Genomic DNA, 21,326 nt, shown 5'->3' on the forward strand with positions numbered 1-21,326 from the left:
TGTGATGAACTGTGTGAACTCTGAGAATCTTGAAAAGCCAGAAGTGATAAACATGAATTGGTACAATGTTTTATATTCCCTGAATGCATTTAAAATTAACTGTGTGTCCAGATAAGACATTTGTCACACCTCCACGAAGACAAATGATGACAACCTTGATAAATTCCATTTTAGTAAAACAAACGGAAAAAATATGTCTTTTTTAACTGTGAATGTTGATTTGAGTTCATGCTGATTTTCTACATTGAAAAGGTATTGATCGAGAGCCAAGGCTCCACAGATACGTAGGTCATGCTGAAAATAACTTTTTTATGCAATAATAGAAAACATAAGGCATGCAGAGATGAGAATAATTAAAAATTACACTTTTTATTAGACATCGCTCTTCTCTTTTCGCTTTTAACAGGAATAATTTCCGTTTTTAAATTACAATTGTCAGGAGGAGTCTGGTACTTGATTACTGTCCTGAAACCAAACAATACCTGAAAATGCATGAATTTAATAGTGTATAAAAGTGACATAGGAGAACCGATTAGGCTCATGTCACACGTTACATGGTACACACTAACCTCCTAGGTAACTTCTAATTTGAAATGTCTTTATTACACATAACACAAATGTGTTTCAAATGAACAGCTGCTTTTTGCTTTTATTACATCTTTAAAAATTATGACAATTCTCCCCTAAAAATCTGACAAGATGACTTTGCTTTCTAGAAAACTGGATTCTACTCAGACAACTTCTATGCAAAAGCATGAGCTTTTACTCCAAGCTTTTACCGATTACTTTTGAGTAGAATCTAATTGCGGCGCCGAGCCGCTCTACATCCCAATTATTCAAATAATCAGTGTTATTTTTTTTTTCCTCTCACCGGAATGGAGATGTTCTGGATATTAAAGAGTTTGCCGTGTCACACGTTGTGGACCTCTGATACAAAGTGACAACCATGTCTGCAATGTGATATTTTGGGTTGTTGCTGAATACAGTACCAAGCTATCTGCCTGATACAGCCTAAACGCAGTGGCTGTTTTTATTCTATTGTGAATGTGCGAGTTAGTCTTTCATGCGGAAAAAAATAAATCCTGTTTGAAGGCACCTTAAAAACAGTTTTTACAGGGTTTTTATGACTCATTCTCTTTCCAAAAAGCTGATGCCTAAACACATAGCCACATACAGGTGCATCTAAATAAATTACAATATTGTCAAACTGTTAATTTATTTAAGTAATTTAGTTCACAAAGTGAGACTCGCTTTTATAGATTCATTACACACAGTGTGATTTATTATACATGTTTACGTCTGCTAATTGTGTTGATTATGGACAGCCACAATCTAGCTTTTTAGGAAATCAGAATAACATTTAATATAAAAGACCAATAAAAACTAAATTTTAATACAGAAAGTTACAATTGAAATAAATAAAGTAGAAGCTGATTGGGAGCAGAAAGAACAGTGGACCCGAACACTGAGCTTACAAACATCCAGTGCAAACAGGTTTTTAAGCTGCTGCTATTAACCTGTTAGCTTCAATGTTTTTATTCCTGCGATGATTCAGTAATTTTTCATGTGCAGAAAAGCATTTTACATGTTTTTCTCTTTATTTTTTTTTTAATTTCCACCATCAGGGTGTAAAATATACAATACAAAATATTCCCCTTTGCGAACACATCCAGAGTGTATTCATTTAGAATGCAGAAACTGCTAAAAAGCTCTGTGGTAAAACACAGAGCGTCTAGCTCAACTGTTTAGCATTAATTCACTCCAACCATCACCAGCACATTTGATTTTGAGCATGACCGGCAAAAGAGCTTTTTAGAGACCACCTGCAGATCAGGCTGCAAGAATGCTCACACACTTAGTACGCCTGATTATACCACCTTAAAACCTGTCCATGAGCTTCATTTACCCACTACATTTGAATTACTCTTAAATAAAACACCTCCAAAGTGGAGCTCAGCTTGATGCTGATGTAGAGAGGAGAAATTTCCTTGGTAATTAGCTCTCCAACTTTGCTTGTGTAAACAAGCATTCCAAACAAAGGCGAGCTCCGGACCATGAAGTCACTGAGAAATCTGAGCGAGAAGATAATCCACATCTGCATCGTAACAAATACCTCTCCTGCTGATCAGCACTCCATTCAGTGGCATCAGTGGGGGAGGATTGCCTGTCCACAATTATAGCAATGGATCAATAGTAATGACCAGAGGGCCGCGCACTGAGCACTGCCCTTCAATATCTGCGCACCAAACTGGCCGAGCCACCAACTGGAACCTTTTATGTTTGAAAAGTATGAAAGCATTGGATCATTACGCTGAAAGCAGTGACATTTACACCACGTTGTGTTCAATATCAGACATTACTGAACAGGACAAACTTCCAATTACACCTTGTTCATGCTACCGTTCACAGCTCGCTGCCGACATTCATACTGATCTAAACACCTCATGCTGATAAACAAGGCAGAGAGTTTAACTGGCCTCCTCACAGGGCTGCGCAGTTAATCGAATTGGAGTTTTATTTTAGACTTAAGCCAAAAACAATCAGAAAACGAATGTAATTGACAAAATGTATGATTATTCTGAAAATTATTTTGCCACATTCTACACCTAAGGATAAATTGTAGGCCCCTATAAGAGGAAGGGGGTAACTGTGACAGCACAAGGGCAGATAATAATTGCAGAAGATATGCCTAACTCTTATAATAAACATGAAGAATTTCCACCATGCTTCGCCAATGATCTTTGCAGAGGCCTCACACGAGGCTGACTGGTGGAGGCAGGTGGTGTGTGTGATTGCCTAAATTATCGAGCTGTGAGTAAGGCTGCCTGTGCTGAGCGACTGGCAGTACAGTTTATATGAGCGGTTTCGTGCAGCTGCGCTCTCACCGTGATGAGTAAAGAGATCGCTGTGGACGATGTCGATCAGACAGTCAAGCTTCTGTTTCACCAGGCGACCCTGAGGGACCTTCAGGATGAACTCTGTGAACAGCTTGCTGTGTAGACAAAGGGAGAAACAGGGAAAAGAAAAGGTCAAACTTATCAAGCATCTCGGTTGGTTGACTGCCTCCAAACATAAGCAAGCATCTAAAAGGCAAAAGAAATACCCAGATATTCTGACTGCAATGAAATGATGTAAAAATATAAAAAATAGGGAGGTCATTCAGTGGTATTTTGGTTTTGATCAGAGGTCATCATGTGGCATATTTGATTAGAGCCAGTTGCCATAAACAGGGATCAAAGCAATACAACAATCAAAGGTTTGGACACACCTTTGTCATTCAATGCCTTTTCCTTATTTTCACTTTTTACATTGTAGAAAAATAGTGAAGATAATAAATTCAAACACTAAAAATAATATTATATAGATTAATTCCATACAATGTGATACAATTGTTTAATTCTGTTAAACTGATTGTTTATGGCTTACAGGTAATGAAAACCCTAAATTTAGTTTTCAGAAAATTTGAATATATACTATAAAAAACATCAAAAACTGTTTTTTGATGCAGAAAGATGAGCCTACTGAAAAGTTGTACGTGTACTGTACAGGTCCTTCTCAAAATATTAGCATATTGTGATAAAGTTCATTATTTTCCATAATGTAATGATGAAAATTTAACATTCATATATTTTAGATTCATTGCACACTAACTGAAATATTTCAGGTCTTTTATTGTCTTAATACGGATGATTTTGGCATACAGCTCATGAAAACCCAAAATTCCTATCTCACAAAATTAGCATATTTCATCCGACCAATAAAATAAAAGTGTTTTTAATACAAAAAAATGTCAACCTTCAAATAATCATGTACAGTTATGCACTCAATACTTGGTCGGGAATCCTTTGGCAGAAATGACTGCTTCAATGCGGCGTGGCATGGAGGCAATCAGCCTGTGGCACTGCTGAGGTCTTATGGAGGCCCAGGATGCTTCGATAGCGGCCTTTAGCTCATCCAGAGTGTTGGGTCTTGAGTCTCTCAACGTTCTCTTCACAATATCCCACAGATTCTCTATGGGGTTCAGGTCAGGAGAGTTGGCAGGCCAATTGAGCACAGTGATACCATGGTCAGTAAACCATTTACCAGTGGTTTTGGCACTGTGAGCAGGTGCCAGGTCGTGCTGAAAAATGAAATCTTCATCTCCATAAAGCTTTTCAGCAGATGGAAGCATGAAGTGCTCCAAAATCTCCTGATAGCTAGCTGCATTGACCCTGCCCTTGATAAAACACAGTGGACCAACATCAGCAGCTGACACGGTACCCCAGACCATCACTGACTGTGGGTACTTCACACTGGACTTCTGGCATTTTGGCATTTCCTTCTCCCCAGTCTTCCTCCAGACTCTGGCACCTTGATTTCCGAATGACATGCAGAATTTGCTTTCATCCGAAAAAAGTACTTTGGACCACTGAGCAACAGTCCAGTGCTGCTTCTCTGTAGCCCAGGTCAGGCGTTTCTACCGCTGTTTCTGGTTCAAAAGTGGCTTGACCTGGGGAATGCGGCACCTGTAGCCCATTTCCTGCACACGCCTGTGCACGGTGGCTCTGGATGTTTCTACTCCAGGCTCAGTCCACTGCTTCCGCAGGTCCCCCAAGGTCTGGAATCGGCCCTTCTCCACAATCTTCCTCAGGGTCCGGTCACCTCTTCTCGTTGTGCAGCGTTTTCTGCCACACGTTTTCCTTCCCACAGACTTCCCACTGAGGTGCCTTGATACAGCACTCTGGGAACAGCCTATTCATTCAGAAATTTCTTTCTCTGTCTTACCCTCTTGATGAGGGTGTCAATAGTGGCCTTCTGGACAGCAGTCAGGTCGGCAGTCTTACCCATGATTAGGGTTTTGAGTGATGAACCAGGCTGGGAGTTTTAAAGGCCTCAGGAATCTTTTGCAGGTGTTTAGAGTTAACTCGTTGATTCAGATGATTAGGTTCATAGCTCGTTTAGAGACCCTTTTAATAATATGCTAATTTTGTGAGATAGGAATTTTGGGTTTTCATGAGCTGTATGCCAAAATCATCCGTATTAAGACAATAAAAGACCTGAAATATTTCAGTTAGTGTGCAATGAATCTAAAATATATGAATGTTAAATTTTCATCATGACATTATGGAAAATAATGAACTTTATCACAATATGCTAATATTTTGAGAAGGACCTGTATATTAATTTCTCTCAATACTTGGGGTCAGGACTCTTTTTGCATTAATCACTGCATCAGTGTGACATAGAGGCTATTTGTTCTGTGGCTTGTCAAAGGCGAGAAACATGAAGTGTCTATAGTTTCCTGGTAAACGGCTGTTTTCACTTTGGACTTGATAAAACTGCATCAACACGAGCAGATGACATGACTCCTCAAAACATCACTGACTGCAGACACTTCACACCAGGGCCTCAAGCAACTTGGATTCTGTACTTCTTCAATGTCCTTCCAGACTCTGGGACCCTGATTTCCAAAGAACATTTACTTTGATCTGAAAAGAGAACACTGGACTACTGAGCAACGGTCCAGTCCTTTTTCTTCTTATTCCAGGTAAGATGCTTCTGCTGCTGTCTCTGGTTCAGGTGGGGCTTATCACAAGGAATGCAACACTTGTAGCCCATGTCTTAGATACTTCTAAGTGTGGTAGCTCTTGAAACACTGACCCCATTCATAGTCTCCATCTTGTAAATCTTATCCCAACTGCTTGCTCACCTTTTTCCTTCTACTCAGCTTTCTATTAAATTGGATTATATACAGCCCCTCTCCACAGTAATGTAATGTAATACTCTGGATAAATTCATAACACTTGAAATATTCCCCTCTGTGTTTAATGAATCTATATAATATATGAGTTTCAATTTTTAAATTGAATTACAGAAATAAATGTATTTCTAATTCTACTCTAATTAACGTGTAGAGCTGTCAGCTGATCCAAAGGATCTTTATCAGAGGTTTTTCTAGATTTTGTATTAAGAAGCTCAAACTAGAAGCTTTAAATGATTTAGGATGTTAAAACATAAATCTTCCCTCCTGCATACACATAAATCTTCTAGATTCCTGTTCTCTGAGGCAGACCACATGCTTATGACTGAGATGGGCCTGGACTAAAGCAAGGGAGAAAATGTTCTGGCATTGCATGAAACACTCTCCACCCCCAAGGCTTTAGTCTGACTGCCTCCAGCTAAGACTCTTGGTAAGCTTTGAGCTAACGGGAACAGCTAAAGCCACCTTTGCTCAAGAACCAAAGAGTCAAGCCTGTGATTTTGAGCCAGGTTAATGATTCATTTGTATCAAGTATTTTACAATTGCTGCTAAAATCAAATGGTTTTCTCAATTATCCATGGGGGGCAAAGACAGAAGAACATCTGGTAATGTGCAATGAATAAAAAACAACAAAAGGTTTGGTTAGGAATGGAAAATGTTTAAGCAGAAAAACACATTCAGCAAGAATACACTTCTCAGCTGAGCAGGCGTTGTCAACATTTGTATGGGAACTACAATGTGCAGAATATCACTCAACACACATTTATGGTATGCACATAGTGCGGTTATACAATTTAAAAGCCCAAAAGGTTTGGTTTTTTTGCGCTAGGAAACAGCAAACCAACAGTGAAAGAGAAGCATGCAGAAGGATTTTCCCTTCCTGTCATTAGCAACTAAAACTTAGTTTCCAGTGGTAAATTATTATGACAGTAATGAGTCTGGAGTCAGATCAAACATAATTATACAGGCTCTGTCACCCTTTTTTTAATATTGTATGATTCATTTAACAATTAATGACAAAAATAGCTTTTTTTCTAATTGGTGAAACTAAGGTTTGGTTGGATTTCCCATATGATATTCATTTTGAATCTAATTTGGAAAAGTTACAATTTAAAACAGAAAATTAGAAACCTTTTTAGGGTCCTTAACAGAAAGCCTTTGGCTCAGCCACTGTGGGGGAAGATATCCAATGTTAGAAAATGTTTTGGTATCCCCTAACAATCACTTTTAAGCGCATGCAACTAGAGGTTTTTCTTTATCTCTACTTCACACTCTCAGATTTTCTTTGGATGTGTAATTCATGACTTTCTATACCTCTGCGTGGTGTAAATATGACAAGATACAGACGCCCATTTATTTAAGCCAGTGGCTGCTTGCCTGGACAAGGACCCAAGTTTATTCTACCAATAGCACAATGAGCAGAATGAGCAGCAGATATGGGAGGTGAATAAATCTTCGAAGCTTACTGAGGGAGAACTGAAGCAAAGAATGGTTTCCTGGGAGGGCCAAGTCTCCATAAAAACCATCTGATGCAATGTACAAGCCAATTGATTGTTTAAGAGCGCCATGAACAGCATTCAAGACAGATCTGGAGGAATATGTGAGAGGGGGAAACGTTTCATTGGCTGAGCTTAAAAGAAATGACAGATAACTGGTTATAAATTGGTTATTATTTGCTGAGATGTATTTGTGAACAAACCGAGCTCAAGCACAAAAAAAAAGGATTAAACTCAAAGCATCAGATTGTAACTATGTTAACCCAACAATCAAACAATGAAAATTTTTCTTTGCACTTTTACAAAGTTGCCAATTTCATTAAATGTTAAACAATTTAAAATCTTTTAATTTATCTTTTAACTCATTAATCAAACTTAACAGTATCTCATTGTCTCAATTCTCTGTTAAAATTCAAGTATTTATGGGAGGCCCATAATGGTTTGGGGGAACTAAGCATGAGCTTTGTTCGCTTTTGCCTTGGACCGGCTCAGTGTAGCCCTGTCTCTCTTTTAAAGTACTTGGAAACCATTTCAGACATGCCAACATGAGCTCTTTGAAATACAACAAAATGTTGAATAAAAATCTGGTGGACTTTAAACCAATGACCAGAGATTTTTTGATTTCTTAGAAGAATTGAATTACAACTATTTCATACCAGTGAAAGCCAAACATCATCAGGATTTTCTCTACTTAGACTTCAGTGAGTGCCCATGACTGTTACTATTTGAATGATGGGACAACAACTGCCTCAAACCAGCGACTTCAAGGATTAATATTATCACTTTTCTTCTAGCACAGGATATATTCCTTACCACAGAGGACTTAATGATCTAATTACCTCTGTTAGAAAGATTGTATTAGAACCAGTTCTTACCAGTAAACTCCCAAGGATTTTTAATGTCATTTTATTTGTTTTTCTGTGTTTGATTTTCTGTATCATTGTAATGTTTTTCCTCATGTACAGCGCTTTGGGTGCCTTGTTGCTGAAAAGCGCTATATACATAAACGTGACCTTAAGATTCAGGACATAGATCAGCGCTTAAAGCCTGGAACACAAACTGTTCTCTTTTTTCTCATGAAAAAACGTAAAAAAATGTCTGTAACACTTTTAAGACACAGCACAGTATCGCTTTAATTAATCCATCTCTTCACAAAAAGCAGCAGAAATATATTATTAAGAAAAAGGGTTTGAGAAAAGTGCCTTTAATTTCATATCCCCCAAAACAGTCTGGTGAAAAAGCTTAAAAACCCTCTGATGTGACACATACACTAAGTAATCCAGATGAACAGATTGTCAGGTTACATCTTCTACTTCGTCAGACATAATGTCATAAATGAACAGATCAGAGCGGGAGAATGTGACACTTCATAAAGAATCTATTATGCTGTGGCTGATGACATTCACAGTGGGCAGCATTGACTAAAATGAGCATTTCAGTGGAGCAGCCAGTGAGTTTCTAAGGGAACCTGAATGTGGTTAGGCAAAGGCCATCAATGTACAGCTGTTGAACGTTGAGATGCTGAATAAAGGCACTCTAAGGCAGGAGAAAAAAATGTATTTGAGCACAGAGGCCCTTTATTTAATCTCACCATAAGGGAAGCATCTCAATTCATAAAGCTCAGATTATATAGACTCATTATGCACAGAGTGATATATATCAGTCAATAATTATTTTCATTTATTACAGAAATGTTATGTTATGACCTACACACTGATCACTGATGACAACTGATTGACAGTAGTACAGCAGTCATTGACACCTTACAGAAGGAGAGTAAGCCACACACCCACTTTGTTAGGGGAGTTGGCAGAGTTCAGTATCCAGGCAAATGGAAAGTTTAGTGGAAGGAAAAGGTGTGGTAGAAATAAGATGGAGTACTGAAAAAAAGCCATGAAAGCATTCCATTTATTGAAAACATTCTTATTTATTGAGTTGCATCAGTGACTGTTGCAATATTTGAATTTTAGTCAATAAAGAGAGATAAAACAATTCACTAGGAAAACTATATTCAACTTGTAACATTGTCAACAAATTTTCTTTAATGAACTTATATGTTGCATTTCTGCAAAATCCAAACATTAGGAGCTCTTAAGAGATATAAATGATGTAGCATAAAACAGAAGAGGTTCACAGCTACCCGATTATATTCTCAGTAAGTCGCTGCTGAATTTTGAAGAAGTGACTAAATGACTAAAAGAAGAGTAAAATAATACAAAGCAAGTGAAATTACCTCAGTTCTTTGGGATCAAAGACCAGCTTGACATCATTGACGATGGTAGGAATGTACTTCAGAGCAGCCCCCTTCGGGAGATAAAGGAATGGACATTTAGATTATATTTGTTCCTTAGGTTAAATAGCTTAATACATGTCTTTTTCTAACAGTAAAAGACATGTATTAAGCTACTCTTTTTCACAAGCAAGATGAAACGCATACATTTTCTGTTTCTTGCTTGGAGAGGACAGAAAAATGTGAGACAAGTTGCTGATCAAGCATGAATAGATGTTTTATTAAATCAAAGGTTTGGACACATATCAATTTTGTTTTATTGAGTATGTCATAATTTTCTGTGATACAGTGTATGTATGTGTTGTGACAATTCCAAAAAACCTAAATAAGTTTTTTTGCACTTTTATTCACATTTACATTGCACATTTACTCTTGTACAGGTCCTTCTCAAAAAATTAGCATATTGTGATAAAGTTCATTATTTTCCATAATGTAATTATGAAAATTTAACATTCATATATTTTAGATTAATTGCACACTAACTGAAATATTTCAGGTCTTTCGTTGTCTTAATACGGATGATTTTGGCATACAGCTCATGAAAACCCAAAATTCCTATCTCACAAAATTTGCATATTTCATCCGACCAATAAAAGAAAAGTGTTTTTAATACAAAAAACGTCAACCTTCAAATAATCATGTACAGTTATGCACTCAATACTTGGTCGGAAATCCTTTTGCAGAAATGACTGCTTCAATGCGGCGTGGCATGGAGGCAATCAGCCTGTGGCACTGCTGAGGTATTATGGAGGCCCAGGATGCTTCGATAGCGGCCTTTAGCTCATCCAGAGTGTTGGGTCTTGAGTCTCTCAACGTTCTCTTCACAATATCCCACAGATTCTCTATGGGGTTCAGGTCAGGAGAGTTGGCAGGCCAATTGAGCACAGTTATACCATGGTCAGTAAACCATTTACCAGTGGTTTTGGCACTGTGAGCAGGTGCCAGGTCGTGCTGAAAAATGAAATCTTCATCTCCATAAAGCTTTTCAGCAGATGGAAGCATGAAGTGCTCCAAAATCTCCTGATAGCTCGCTGCATTGACCCTGCTCTTGATAAAACACAGTGGACCAACACCAGCAGCTGACACGGCACCCAAGACCATCACTGACTGTGAGTACTTGACACTGGACTTCTGGCATTTTGGCATTTCCTTCTCCCCAGTCTTCCTCCAGACTCTGGCACCTTGATTTCCGAATGACATGCAGAATTTGCTTTCATCCGAAAAAAGTACTTTGGACCACTGAGCAACAGTCCAGTGCTGCTTCTCTGTAGCCCAGGTCTGGGGAATGCGGCACCTGTAGCCCATTTCCTGCACACGCCTGTGCACGGTGGCTCTGGATGTTTCTACTCCAGACTCAGTCCACTGCTTCCGCAGGTCCCCCAAGGTCTGGAATCGGCCCTTCTCCATAATCTTCCTCAGGGTCCGGTCACCTCTTCTCGTTGTGCAGCGTTTTCTGCCACACTTTTTCCTTCCCACAGACTTCCCACTGAGGTGCCTTGATACAGCACTCTGGGAACAGCCTATTTGATCAGAAATTTCTTTCTGTGTCTTACTCTCTTGCTTGAGGGTGTCAATAGTGGCCTTCTGGACAGCAGTCAGGTCGGCAGTCTTACCCATGATTGGGGTTTTGAGTGATGAACCAGGCTGGGAGTTTTAAAGGCCTCAGGAATCTTTTGCAGGTGTTTAGAGTTAACTCGTTGATTCAGATGATTAGGTTCATAGCTCGTTTAGAGACACTTTTAATGATATGCTAATTTTGTGAGATAGGAATTTTGGGTTTTCATGAGCTGTATGCCAAAATCATCCGTATTAAGACAATAAAAGACCTGAAATATTTCAGTTAGTGTGCAATGAATCTAAAATATATGAATGTTAAATTTTCATCATGACATTATGGAAAATAATGAACTTTATCACAATATGCTAATGTTTTGAGAAGGACCTGTAATTGAGTAACAGAGGTTTGTGAGCCACAAGATTTTCTGATTAAATGTTACATGAAGTCAACAAATTTTCACAAAGAGTGTTTATTTTTGTGCCCAATTTCTGATCTCTCATTTTAGTAAAGTTTAACCTGTTAATACTAATTTATTCCGATTTCTTTTTAACAAATGTAACATAAGATATAACAGCACTGAAAATATCCTTTGGGGTCTTTCTGCTACGACCAATGTTTTTTTTTATATATTAGGTGCAGAGGTTACATGATATCACTAATGTGAGGAAAGAGTTGGTGTAAAGCTATGTTGTCTATTATTTTAAAACAAATAAAGTAATAATGGATGTGACATTTGAGACTCTCTTTAGCATACATTATCATCCGTTAGCATTATTAGCGCAGCCAGCAGTCTCTGTATTCACTAGAGAACGCAAAACCTTGTGTTCAGTCTGTGATTTCCAAAAGGCTGCCAATATTTCCTATGCCAGAACGTTCCATCACAAGACAGATCGAGAGCTTAAAATGATGAAACAGAGCAACATTGCAGCACTCCATTCAGCCTTCCTGGTATCTGCCGGATGTTTTGCTTTCTCTCGTTCTCCTGCAGCCTGAATGACATGCAGACAGTTTCAGTTTAAATAACTTCTTACATCTCTGGGCTGCTTGTAACTTATTTTAAACACCTTAATGTTACAGATGATAACCACCTTAGAGTCCTCTCCACTCAGTAACTGTTGTTAGTACGATCTGCTGCTGCTTAGTGTGGTTCATTCACTGACAGGAACAAGACTGAACTGGTGGATTACCAGTTCCATGAACGAACATGTAGGCAGACAGATAGATGCAACATTGGGATAGGTAATAGGATGTGGAAATACAAATATTTTTCAGTATGCTTTTTTATTTTCCCCAACTATCCAAAGCGGAACTTGCCTCGAATCCCATACTTTACTTTCTTTGACTTTATTGTTTAGTTAGAATTATTGTGTACACATATTTAATTGTGTAATAGCTACAATGGAAAATATGGGAGGGCAGTGTTATTGTGTTATTTGGAATGTAAATGATTTAGGAATATGATGTACAGACACATCTCAATAAATTAGAATATTATTGAAAAGCAACTTAATTAACCAAGTTATACACATGATATGGATTAATTACACACCGACTAATGTTTATTTGTTGTGCCTTTATTTGTACCTTTATCTGTGTTGATTCTGATGATTTTCTGCTTACAGATAGTAACAACACATTTAACACTAAAATATTACATTAGACCAATTAAAACAACATTTATAATGTTGAAATGTGGGCTTAAAATGTTTTTTATTTTTAATAGATGCTTGAAGGTTGTTATTTTCAAAAGGTACTTTTAGTCTGATAGATGAGCTTCATCAGAAAGCATATTTTCTGAGATGTACCTGTAATTAAAAGCGGAAATTCTTACTTCTATCTACTCCTCCTCTGAGAAGTTTTTGCTTGTTTTGCTTGTTTCATAAAAAAAATAAAATAAAAAAACTAAGCTACAGACAGGCGAAGCATACAATTTATTTCTGTGCATGCCTTAGCTCTATAAAAAGAGAGAAAAATATATCTAAAAAAATGTTTTAAAATAAATCGTAAAAGAAAAGGACAAGTACAAAGTACTGACTTTCAGAACAAATTGTAGTGTTAAATGTCTGCAAACATCAAGCAGACTATCTTCAGAGAGCAACTGCATCCTCATCACAGTATTTTCAAAAGACAATAATGACAACCAACTGGCGTTCGATTTACTCTGCTGTAATTTTATCAGATATTTTATTCTTTTAATATGCACAATGTTACACCTGCATCCCTCTCTGTAGACAAACAGGCTTAGGAAGACTGAGAGCTTAATTTCCCAGATGTTGTTCGGTTTGTCTACAAATATAAGTAACGCCTTGAAAACAAAGCTTTCCCCCGCTTTGTTCCCATCAGCAGCTGAAGTCCCTCCTGCTCTAAAGTGTTGCTTCTTAGTCCCAGTGAAAACTCTGTGCTTCTGTTTGTTTCCAACAATCAGCAAAAGCATCTGTTTGTATGGGTTGATCAAAGTTTAAGTGTGTGTGTTTATCCGAGTTTCCACAGGCAGGTCTGTCCAGATGTTCAGCATGACTCATTTTTTTCAGAAAGGTATAATGGGACTGCTCATTAGCTTCCACCTGCTACGATGCTTTCACAGAGGGGCAGGTTTGGGACAAGACCAGGATTACCTCGCTTTCATGGCCGTTCCTCAAGATCAGTTTTTAATTTACTGACAGTAAAGCTAATATCTCACCCAATTACACAGCAACCGACTCCTAATTGACTCCCTAACTTCCCGTATGGTTGACTGTGCACATGGATCTACTGTAGGTGTTCCAAGGTGCATGCACCCTGTGATTATGTTATCTCTAAAAGCAGAGGTGTATGTGAGGTAAGCATCTGTCAGCTTCTGAGAGAGACTGCACAGAATAATAAAAAAAAAAACAACATGAGCTTGTCTGTTAGTTGGCAGTCTGGTGTCACTGAGTTCAGGGTAAAAAGACGCATGAAAAAAACAGAATGTTACAGGTAGGAGAAGGAAAGAAGAGAAATATATACCTTAAGGAGCAGCTATAGAGCAGGGTGCCAGGGGGAGACCCAGACATCAGGACAGGCAAGGTCAAAGTGAAACGAAAGGCGGAACATCACAGACACAGAGGAACAAATAACAGAAATCAACACAAACGTAGGCTGAGGATCCAAGAAAGATCTAAAAGGCTGCACAAAAACTACCAAATCCTTTCAGTTCACAGGCAAGAATTTAGCTTTTTGCCTTTTTGGAAAATTATGCAACTAAAATGTTTAATACATATAAAATAAACTTGTTTTTAAGTTACTACAAATAGCTGCTTTTCTAAAGCAAGGAAATGAACTCACAGCTTGATGCTCACAAGGTATGTTCTGTGTGATATACACTCACTGGCCAGTTTATTATGTACACCTTGCTAGTACGGGGTTGGACCTCTTTTTGCCTTGAGAACAGTCTTAATCCTTCATGGACTCAACAAGGTACTGGAAACGTTCCTCAGAGTGTTTGGTCCATATTGACATGATAGCATCACACAGATGCTGCAGATTTGTCGGCTGCACATCCATGATGCGAATCTCCCGTTCCACCACATCCCAAAGGTGCTCTATTGGATTGAGATCTGGTGACAGTGGAGGCCATTTGAGTCCAGTGAACTCATTGTCATGTTCAAGAAACCAGTCTGAGATGATTCATGCTTTATGACATGGTGCGTTATGCTGCTGGAAGTAACCATCAGAAGATGGGTACACTGTGGTCATGAAGGGATGGACATGGTCAGCAACAATACTCAGCTAGGCTGTGGCGTTGACACGATGCTCAATTGGTACTAAGGGGCCCAAAGTGTACCAAGAAAATATCCCCCACACCATTACACCACCGCCACTAGCCTGAACCATTGATACAAGGCAGGATGGATCCATGCTTTCATGTTGTTGACGCCAAATTCTGACCCTATCATCCGAATGTTGCAGCAGAAATGGAGACTCATCAGACCAGGCAATGATTTTTCTAAATTCTTTTGTGCAATTTTGGTGAGCCTGTGCGAATTGTAGCCTCAGTTTCCTGTTCTTAGCTGACAGGAGTGGCACTCGGTGTGGTCTTCTGCTGCTGTAGCCCATCCGCCTTAAGGTTCGACGTGTTGTGTGTTCAGAGATGCTCTTCTGCATGCCTTGGCTGTAATGAGTGGTTATTTGATTTACTGTTGGCTCGCTATTAGCTCGAACAAGTCTGGCCATTCTCCTCTGACCTCTGGCATCAACAAGGCATTTGCACCCACAGAACTGCCGCTCACTGGATATTTTCTCTTTTTCGGACCATTCTCTGTAAACCCTAGAGATGGTAGTGCGTGAAAATCCCAGTTGATCAGCAGTTTCTGAAATACTCAGACCAGCCCGTCTGGCACCAACAACCATGCCACGTCTTGACCATGTTTACATGCCTAAATGCATTGAGTTGCTGCCATGTGATTGGCTGATTAGAAATTTGCATTAACGAGCAGTTGGACAGGTGTACCTAATAAAGTGGCCGGTGAGTGTACATATACAAAGTATTGTATATGTAGGCCAAAACATTCTGCTTTGGTCTCACCTGACAGAGCATCTTCTTCTACATGTTTGCTGTTTCCCCTACATAGCTTCCAGAAAACTTTAAATGAGACTTCTTATAACTTTTTTTCTAACCGCTCATGCATTAAGGCCAGACTGCAAAACTATCCTTTCAACGGATTTTCCCACCTGAGCTGAGGATCTTTGCAGCTCCTACAGAGTTACTATAGGCCTTTCAGTTGCTTCTCTAATTAATTCTCTCATGGCCTGTCAGTGTAGTGTGGACTGGCATGTCTTGTGTGCAGCTGTGCCACATGCTTTGCCTTTACAGATGATGAACTGAGTAGTGTTCAAACCCTGCAATAAACGTATTGACGGCTTAATCCCTGACCTGTCCGCTGTGTTTTTTCTAAGGTCATTTTCACATCTCTTTGATCCGAATCAGTTGTTGAGGTTGCAGCGAACACCAAGTATCTGTGTCAGATCGGGGTCGGATCACATTCACACCATAAATGAACTCCTCTATAGATCGTTTGAAACCTTACTGAGACCACAGCCTCCAAACGGTCTCAGTACGGTTGTTCTGGTCCGCACCCTGGTGCTATTACTGTGTTCACATCTATACATACAGAACCACACCGAGGGGGGAAACAAATCAGTTTGTTTTAAATAATCATTGTGAAAACACCCTAACACACCTCTGAGGCCTTCATAGAACAGCTGTGTTCTTGCTTAGATTAAATTCCACAAAGTGGACTGAATGCAATTTATCGTTCACACTTTTTTAGAAAACATTTTCAAAACCATTATTCTTTCCTTTCTCATTCAAAATAATGGACAATCTTTTGTTTGTATCTTAAATAAAGCAGATAGAATTTTTTTGTCTTAAATGCAATAAAATGTGGGACATTTGAAAAGGCTGGTGAAATTCCTGTTTCAGAAAGGCAAAGTTGGATGCCATATTTGACTCGAGGGATGGGCAACTAGGGATTTTACACCAGATTATGTGGTACACATACCCTTAGCAGGACCATGGAGCACTTAACGCTCCTTAGGAACAGCTTTTAACCCAGATTAAATCTTATAAATCTAAAATACTACTTAACCAGCTTCAGATATCTTCTCTAGGGGATTTTCTTCAACACATTTAATGCTAAATAAAAATGACTAATAATAATTAATGAAACAAAAGTCAGAATTTGTGCAGTCTTAAAAACACAGAAAGGGAAAAAAGGAGTAAATACCCAGACAATCTGCAGAATGAAAAATGGAAGGGGTAAACAGAAGACAAAGAGATCATCTGTAAGAAGAAACCCTGATATCAGTGCCATATAAGCTGCTGGGGGAGTACCAAAACTCTTGCATCGGCCCTCACAGAATATGTCATCCAAAGCCAATCACTCCAGATTTATTTACTATTTACACAGCAGCAGTTATTTACTATTCATGCCATATTAGACACTTCCTGGCAGAGAGTTTGAGCAATAGCACGCAGTTGGACTCGTGAGATAACAAGCCTACCTTCACCATGCCAGTGTTCTCTGAATTACTGTTCATCATGTCGTTAAAGGATGTGAAGAGGTTCCTCAAGGACTCCATGAAGTCGGCCTCTCCTTTGTTCTCGTAGAGCCTGCGAGGAGGTGAAGCAGTGGGTTAGTTTGGCAGACGATCGCGGGGCCCGTTGTTTGTTTCAGCCCCCGCATAAACAGCTTCCCTTACGCTGGGAACGACAGAAGTCTGATGCTTCACTGTTATGTAAATCATTAAACATTGTCAGCAGAGAGGCCTGCGCGCGTGTTATCAATGCAAATACTCTTGGATCAGAACCATAGACATCATTCTTGTTGCCAGTTGGATTAGCATTTAAAACATGACAAGACCCAGAAGCACCTGCCTGCTGTAATGCGTAAACAGAAATCTGAAAAATTAATGATCTATGCTCATATCTCACCGAGAATACAAGTCAACAAAAGGGAAAGGAAACATCAGTTATCATTCTTTCCTTTCTCATCTACAGCTACCTCTCAATTAATCAGAATATCATTAAAAAGTTCATTTATTTCAGTAATTCAATAAAAAAATGAAACTCATAAATGATGAAGATTCACAACACACAGAGTGATATTCGTGTTTAAAGCCTTTATTTTTGTTCATGTCTGTGATTATGGCTTACAGCTAAAACAAAAAGTACAGAAATGTCCATTTTATGGCCTACAGAATCATGGGAAGGCCTGGTGAGTTGGTTGTTGTCTAGAACTAACACTGTATCCTAGGAGGGTCCCAAAAGGTCATTGTTAAAGATGATTACCATTCACAGCTTGCTTTGTCTGATAATATCAGTGGGAAGTTTAGTGGAAGGAAAAAGTGTAAAAAAAAGGTGCATAAGCAACAGGGTCTTAAGAGGATTGTGAAGCAAATTTTGAGCGAAACCACCAGTCTCTGATCAAGGCTGGAGTCAGTGCTTTAGAAGCCACTGCATATGCACCAAATGAAATACAAAATTTTATTCCGTCTGAAAAGAGAACTTTACACCCCTGAGCAACAATCTAATCTTTTTTTCCTCTTTGCCCCGGCAAGACTATTCTGATGTTGTCTCTGGTTCAGAGGTGGCTTAACACAAAGAATACAACAGTTGTAGCCAAAGTCCTGGATACGTCTGTTTGTTGTGGCTCTTTAAGCACCGACTCCAGCAGCTGTCTATGGCTTGAACGTATCCAAAAACATTTTTTCAATGACAGAGGAAATCCCTCTAAGCTTGTGCACTATTTCCTACCACATTTTTTCCTTCCACAGAACTTTTGAGAAAAATGTTTGTTTGCGGTTTGCTGGACAACTGTCAAGTCACCAGTCTTCCCCATTATTCTGTCTATAACATTTCAGTATGAACAAAAAAATTCTGAAATAAACAAACTTTTCAATGATGTTCTAATTTATTGAGATGCACATATGTTCCCTTCAGCTGGTTTGTTCTGGGAAGTATGGATACATCCACAATGTGTTTGTTTTCCACTAACAGAGCCCATAAAATCTTCACAAGTGGAAAAAGGCCCGGCTCTACTTGCTGTAACATAATATAATCAAGGGTTGTAAGTAGAACAAAAACTATTTGGGGGGAAAAAACACTCAGAAGGCTACAGGTAAAAGAATGATGAACTGGTATAACTGCTCCAAGTACATGAGATTTCACTTGCCTTCTTCCTTGCTGGTGGCCCTTGTGATGCCATAATATCTCACAGGGCTGCAGGCATTACATGGTATAGGCTTACAGAAATCATGGGATTAAAGGAAGCCGTCTCAGGGCTCCCTCTACAACAATTACTTAAAGCTGCTGCTCGCCCGCGGCACTGAGGAGCTCAGAGAGCTCCGGGCAGTCTCGTGTCGCTCTGTGATTAAGGTGCTCCTCTCCAATTTTACAGATATGTTCCACTAGACAGCATTAAAAAATAAAAGAAATAAAACCTAGCCAATACGGACTTGACACCTGTGCATCGGGCCTTCAGTATGAGCTTAAACTAAGCCCGTTTCTCGACACACACTCCAAACATGTGAGTTAGAGGGCACAGTGTCCTCCAGACATTGGGCAGGAAACCAATCAAAGGCTGCACACTCAATTAGTCCAGGATCATACATCATCCCACTAACAGCTTCTTTGTGTCACACTACAAGCCCATCTTCCATTTAACATCCCAAAAGCCAATTATAAAAAGATCAACAGAAATTACTGAAAGACCATTTAGTTTTGCCTGTTTGAGCTTTATTCCAACTGCAGCTATAAAGAAACAAGAAGTGCATGACGGTACGCTGATGGATACATGCATCATGCATTACTAGAATTTCAAAAAGATTTTTTTTTATTGTTTATACTTTTATTTTAGTCTTCACTTTCAATATTTACACACAAATTGTATTAATATAAAAATGCAAATATGATCGGTCTAGGATACCATAGATAAGCCTTATTATTTGATTCATTTTCACTAACCTCATCTATGATCGAATTCAGAGATCCTACATAGTTTAATGTCAAAATTCTATACTTTCTAGTTTAAAATACCCCAGATTTCTCAGTCACGTTTCCCCCTTATCTTCAATAAATGTTGTGTTTTATTGTTATTTGTTTGCTTATATGTAACAATTAGCCCTTAGTGCATAGTGATTCAGGCTAAATGTTTTCTGTTTTAGGTCAGTTAGGATTTCCAAAATTATTTCTATTTGCTAAATGTCAGAAAAATGACAGGATTTTTTTGGAGAATTTATTTCAACTTGCTTCAAAGTCAGAGGTTTACATGCATTCCCTTCTGATTTTGTTGAACTGCCTCTTAAAATGTGTGAATTATGTTCTTTCCTCATGATGTCATTTATTTTGTGAAGTACACCAATCCCTCCTACAGAAAAACACCCCCACAACACCTTGCACAATATATTGGCATTAACATCGGAATCCGCCGATGTTAGTCAATTTTTAACATATCCATATTAATAACATAACCATATTAATAACTGATGTCTGTTTTCATGTTTTTGTTATATATGTACATGTTTTGGGAAAGGGAGGGGAGATGGTTGGCCTTGTTTTATATGTTGGGCATGTGACAGTGGTAGTGATGCATCGCAGGACTGCGGCCGAGAAGCAACATCTGTGGTGTTATCATTTTTTTCACTGTGTCCAAAGGGTAGGGAATTATATTTTATATATCTAATGTAAATATAGGTTATTGGCCATAACAGCAAAATTAATAACGGATATTGGCCCAAATTTTCAGATGGTGCATCCTGACTAAAAACCTTTGGCTTAATACAAACAACCAGAAACTAAACTTAAATGTATTCTCTAGCTTTCTTATTTGTTCATTTATAGCTCTGATGAAATGACAGATGTCTGAGGATATTTTATGCTGCAGTGCACAAATGCCACACAAATAGAGAGGTGACTCAAACAAAACCAAATCAGAATCTCAGCAGGTCTGCAAAAAGCATCAGATCTCTAGCCAGCGCAATGAGTAAGATTACATCGATTTGGATTAATACATGTAGCTGTTGTTTATTTTCTGACTTAAACTCATTTAAAGCAATGCTTTTACATGTCTATTATTCCTGTTTTATTGTTTTATTTGACAGTATTGCATTAAGTTGAAAGTGATCAGGCATTCAAACCTGCCTTAATTTAGCAGGTGCTGGTATATAAAATGTTTGCTTTGCCATTATGACAAGAATGTATCCTACAATAACTGCACTCTTGACCTTAAAGTTAAATCATCTATTGGACAATACTTTTTTATGTTGAGGCACAATGTTCAAGCTGTCAAACATTACAATATATTAGTATTAATGCACTAATACTCACTGGTTGAAGAGAACTCTGGAGCGCACAATGAACTTGAAGATGTATTCCAGAGCCTTCATAGCCATCAGCAGCTGTTCTGTTAGCTTCTCAGCATTCTCCACATAGTTCTTCAGAACTTTGGTCAGCTTCCTGCAAACATATTTGGTCATTTAAAGATTATATTCAATGTATCTGTATTTCTTTTACAAACAGATGTACACTAACAATAACCACCCACCTGGATAATGGTGTACAGATTTCCTGAGCAGGATTTTCCAAAACACAAGTTTTTAAATAGCATACTTAAGATAACCTACTAACTTTGGTTTGTGTGTCCTTGAGGTGATGACATCACAAAAGGCAACAAAACAGAGTTGTAGTAACAGTAAAAAATAACAGTAAAAAATAAGAAAAATAAA

The 21,326-nt window shown here is 38.5% G+C and overlaps 1 protein-coding gene across 5 annotated transcripts in view; it reads right to left on the bottom strand.

The window, feature by feature from the left end:
• Nucleotides 1–21,326, bottom strand: part of dock1 (dedicator of cytokinesis 1) — a 308,112-nt gene that overhangs the window by 188,969 nt on the left and 97,817 nt on the right. For 3 of the 5 annotated variants that reach the window (XM_047376374.1, XM_047376375.1, XM_047376372.1), the window contains exons 22-26: nt 20,929–21,057; nt 17,106–17,214; nt 14,070–14,081; nt 9,470–9,540; nt 2,886–2,992 (exon numbers count right to left, since the gene is read on the bottom strand). In XM_047376374.1, the coding sequence (XP_047232330.1) occupies nt 2,886–2,992; nt 9,470–9,540; nt 14,070–14,081; nt 17,106–17,214; nt 20,929–21,057 (428 nt within the window). The remainder of the gene's footprint in view (nt 1–2,885; nt 2,993–9,469; nt 9,541–14,069; nt 14,082–17,105; nt 17,215–20,928; nt 21,058–21,326) is intronic. The other 2 variants (XM_047376376.1, XM_047376373.1) reach the window with 1 other exon arrangement.

Source organism: Girardinichthys multiradiatus, chromosome 10 (genome assembly GCF_021462225.1).
Source record: "Girardinichthys multiradiatus isolate DD_20200921_A chromosome 10, DD_fGirMul_XY1, whole genome shotgun sequence".
Taxonomy (NCBI): domain Eukaryota; kingdom Metazoa; phylum Chordata; class Actinopteri; order Cyprinodontiformes; family Goodeidae; genus Girardinichthys; species Girardinichthys multiradiatus.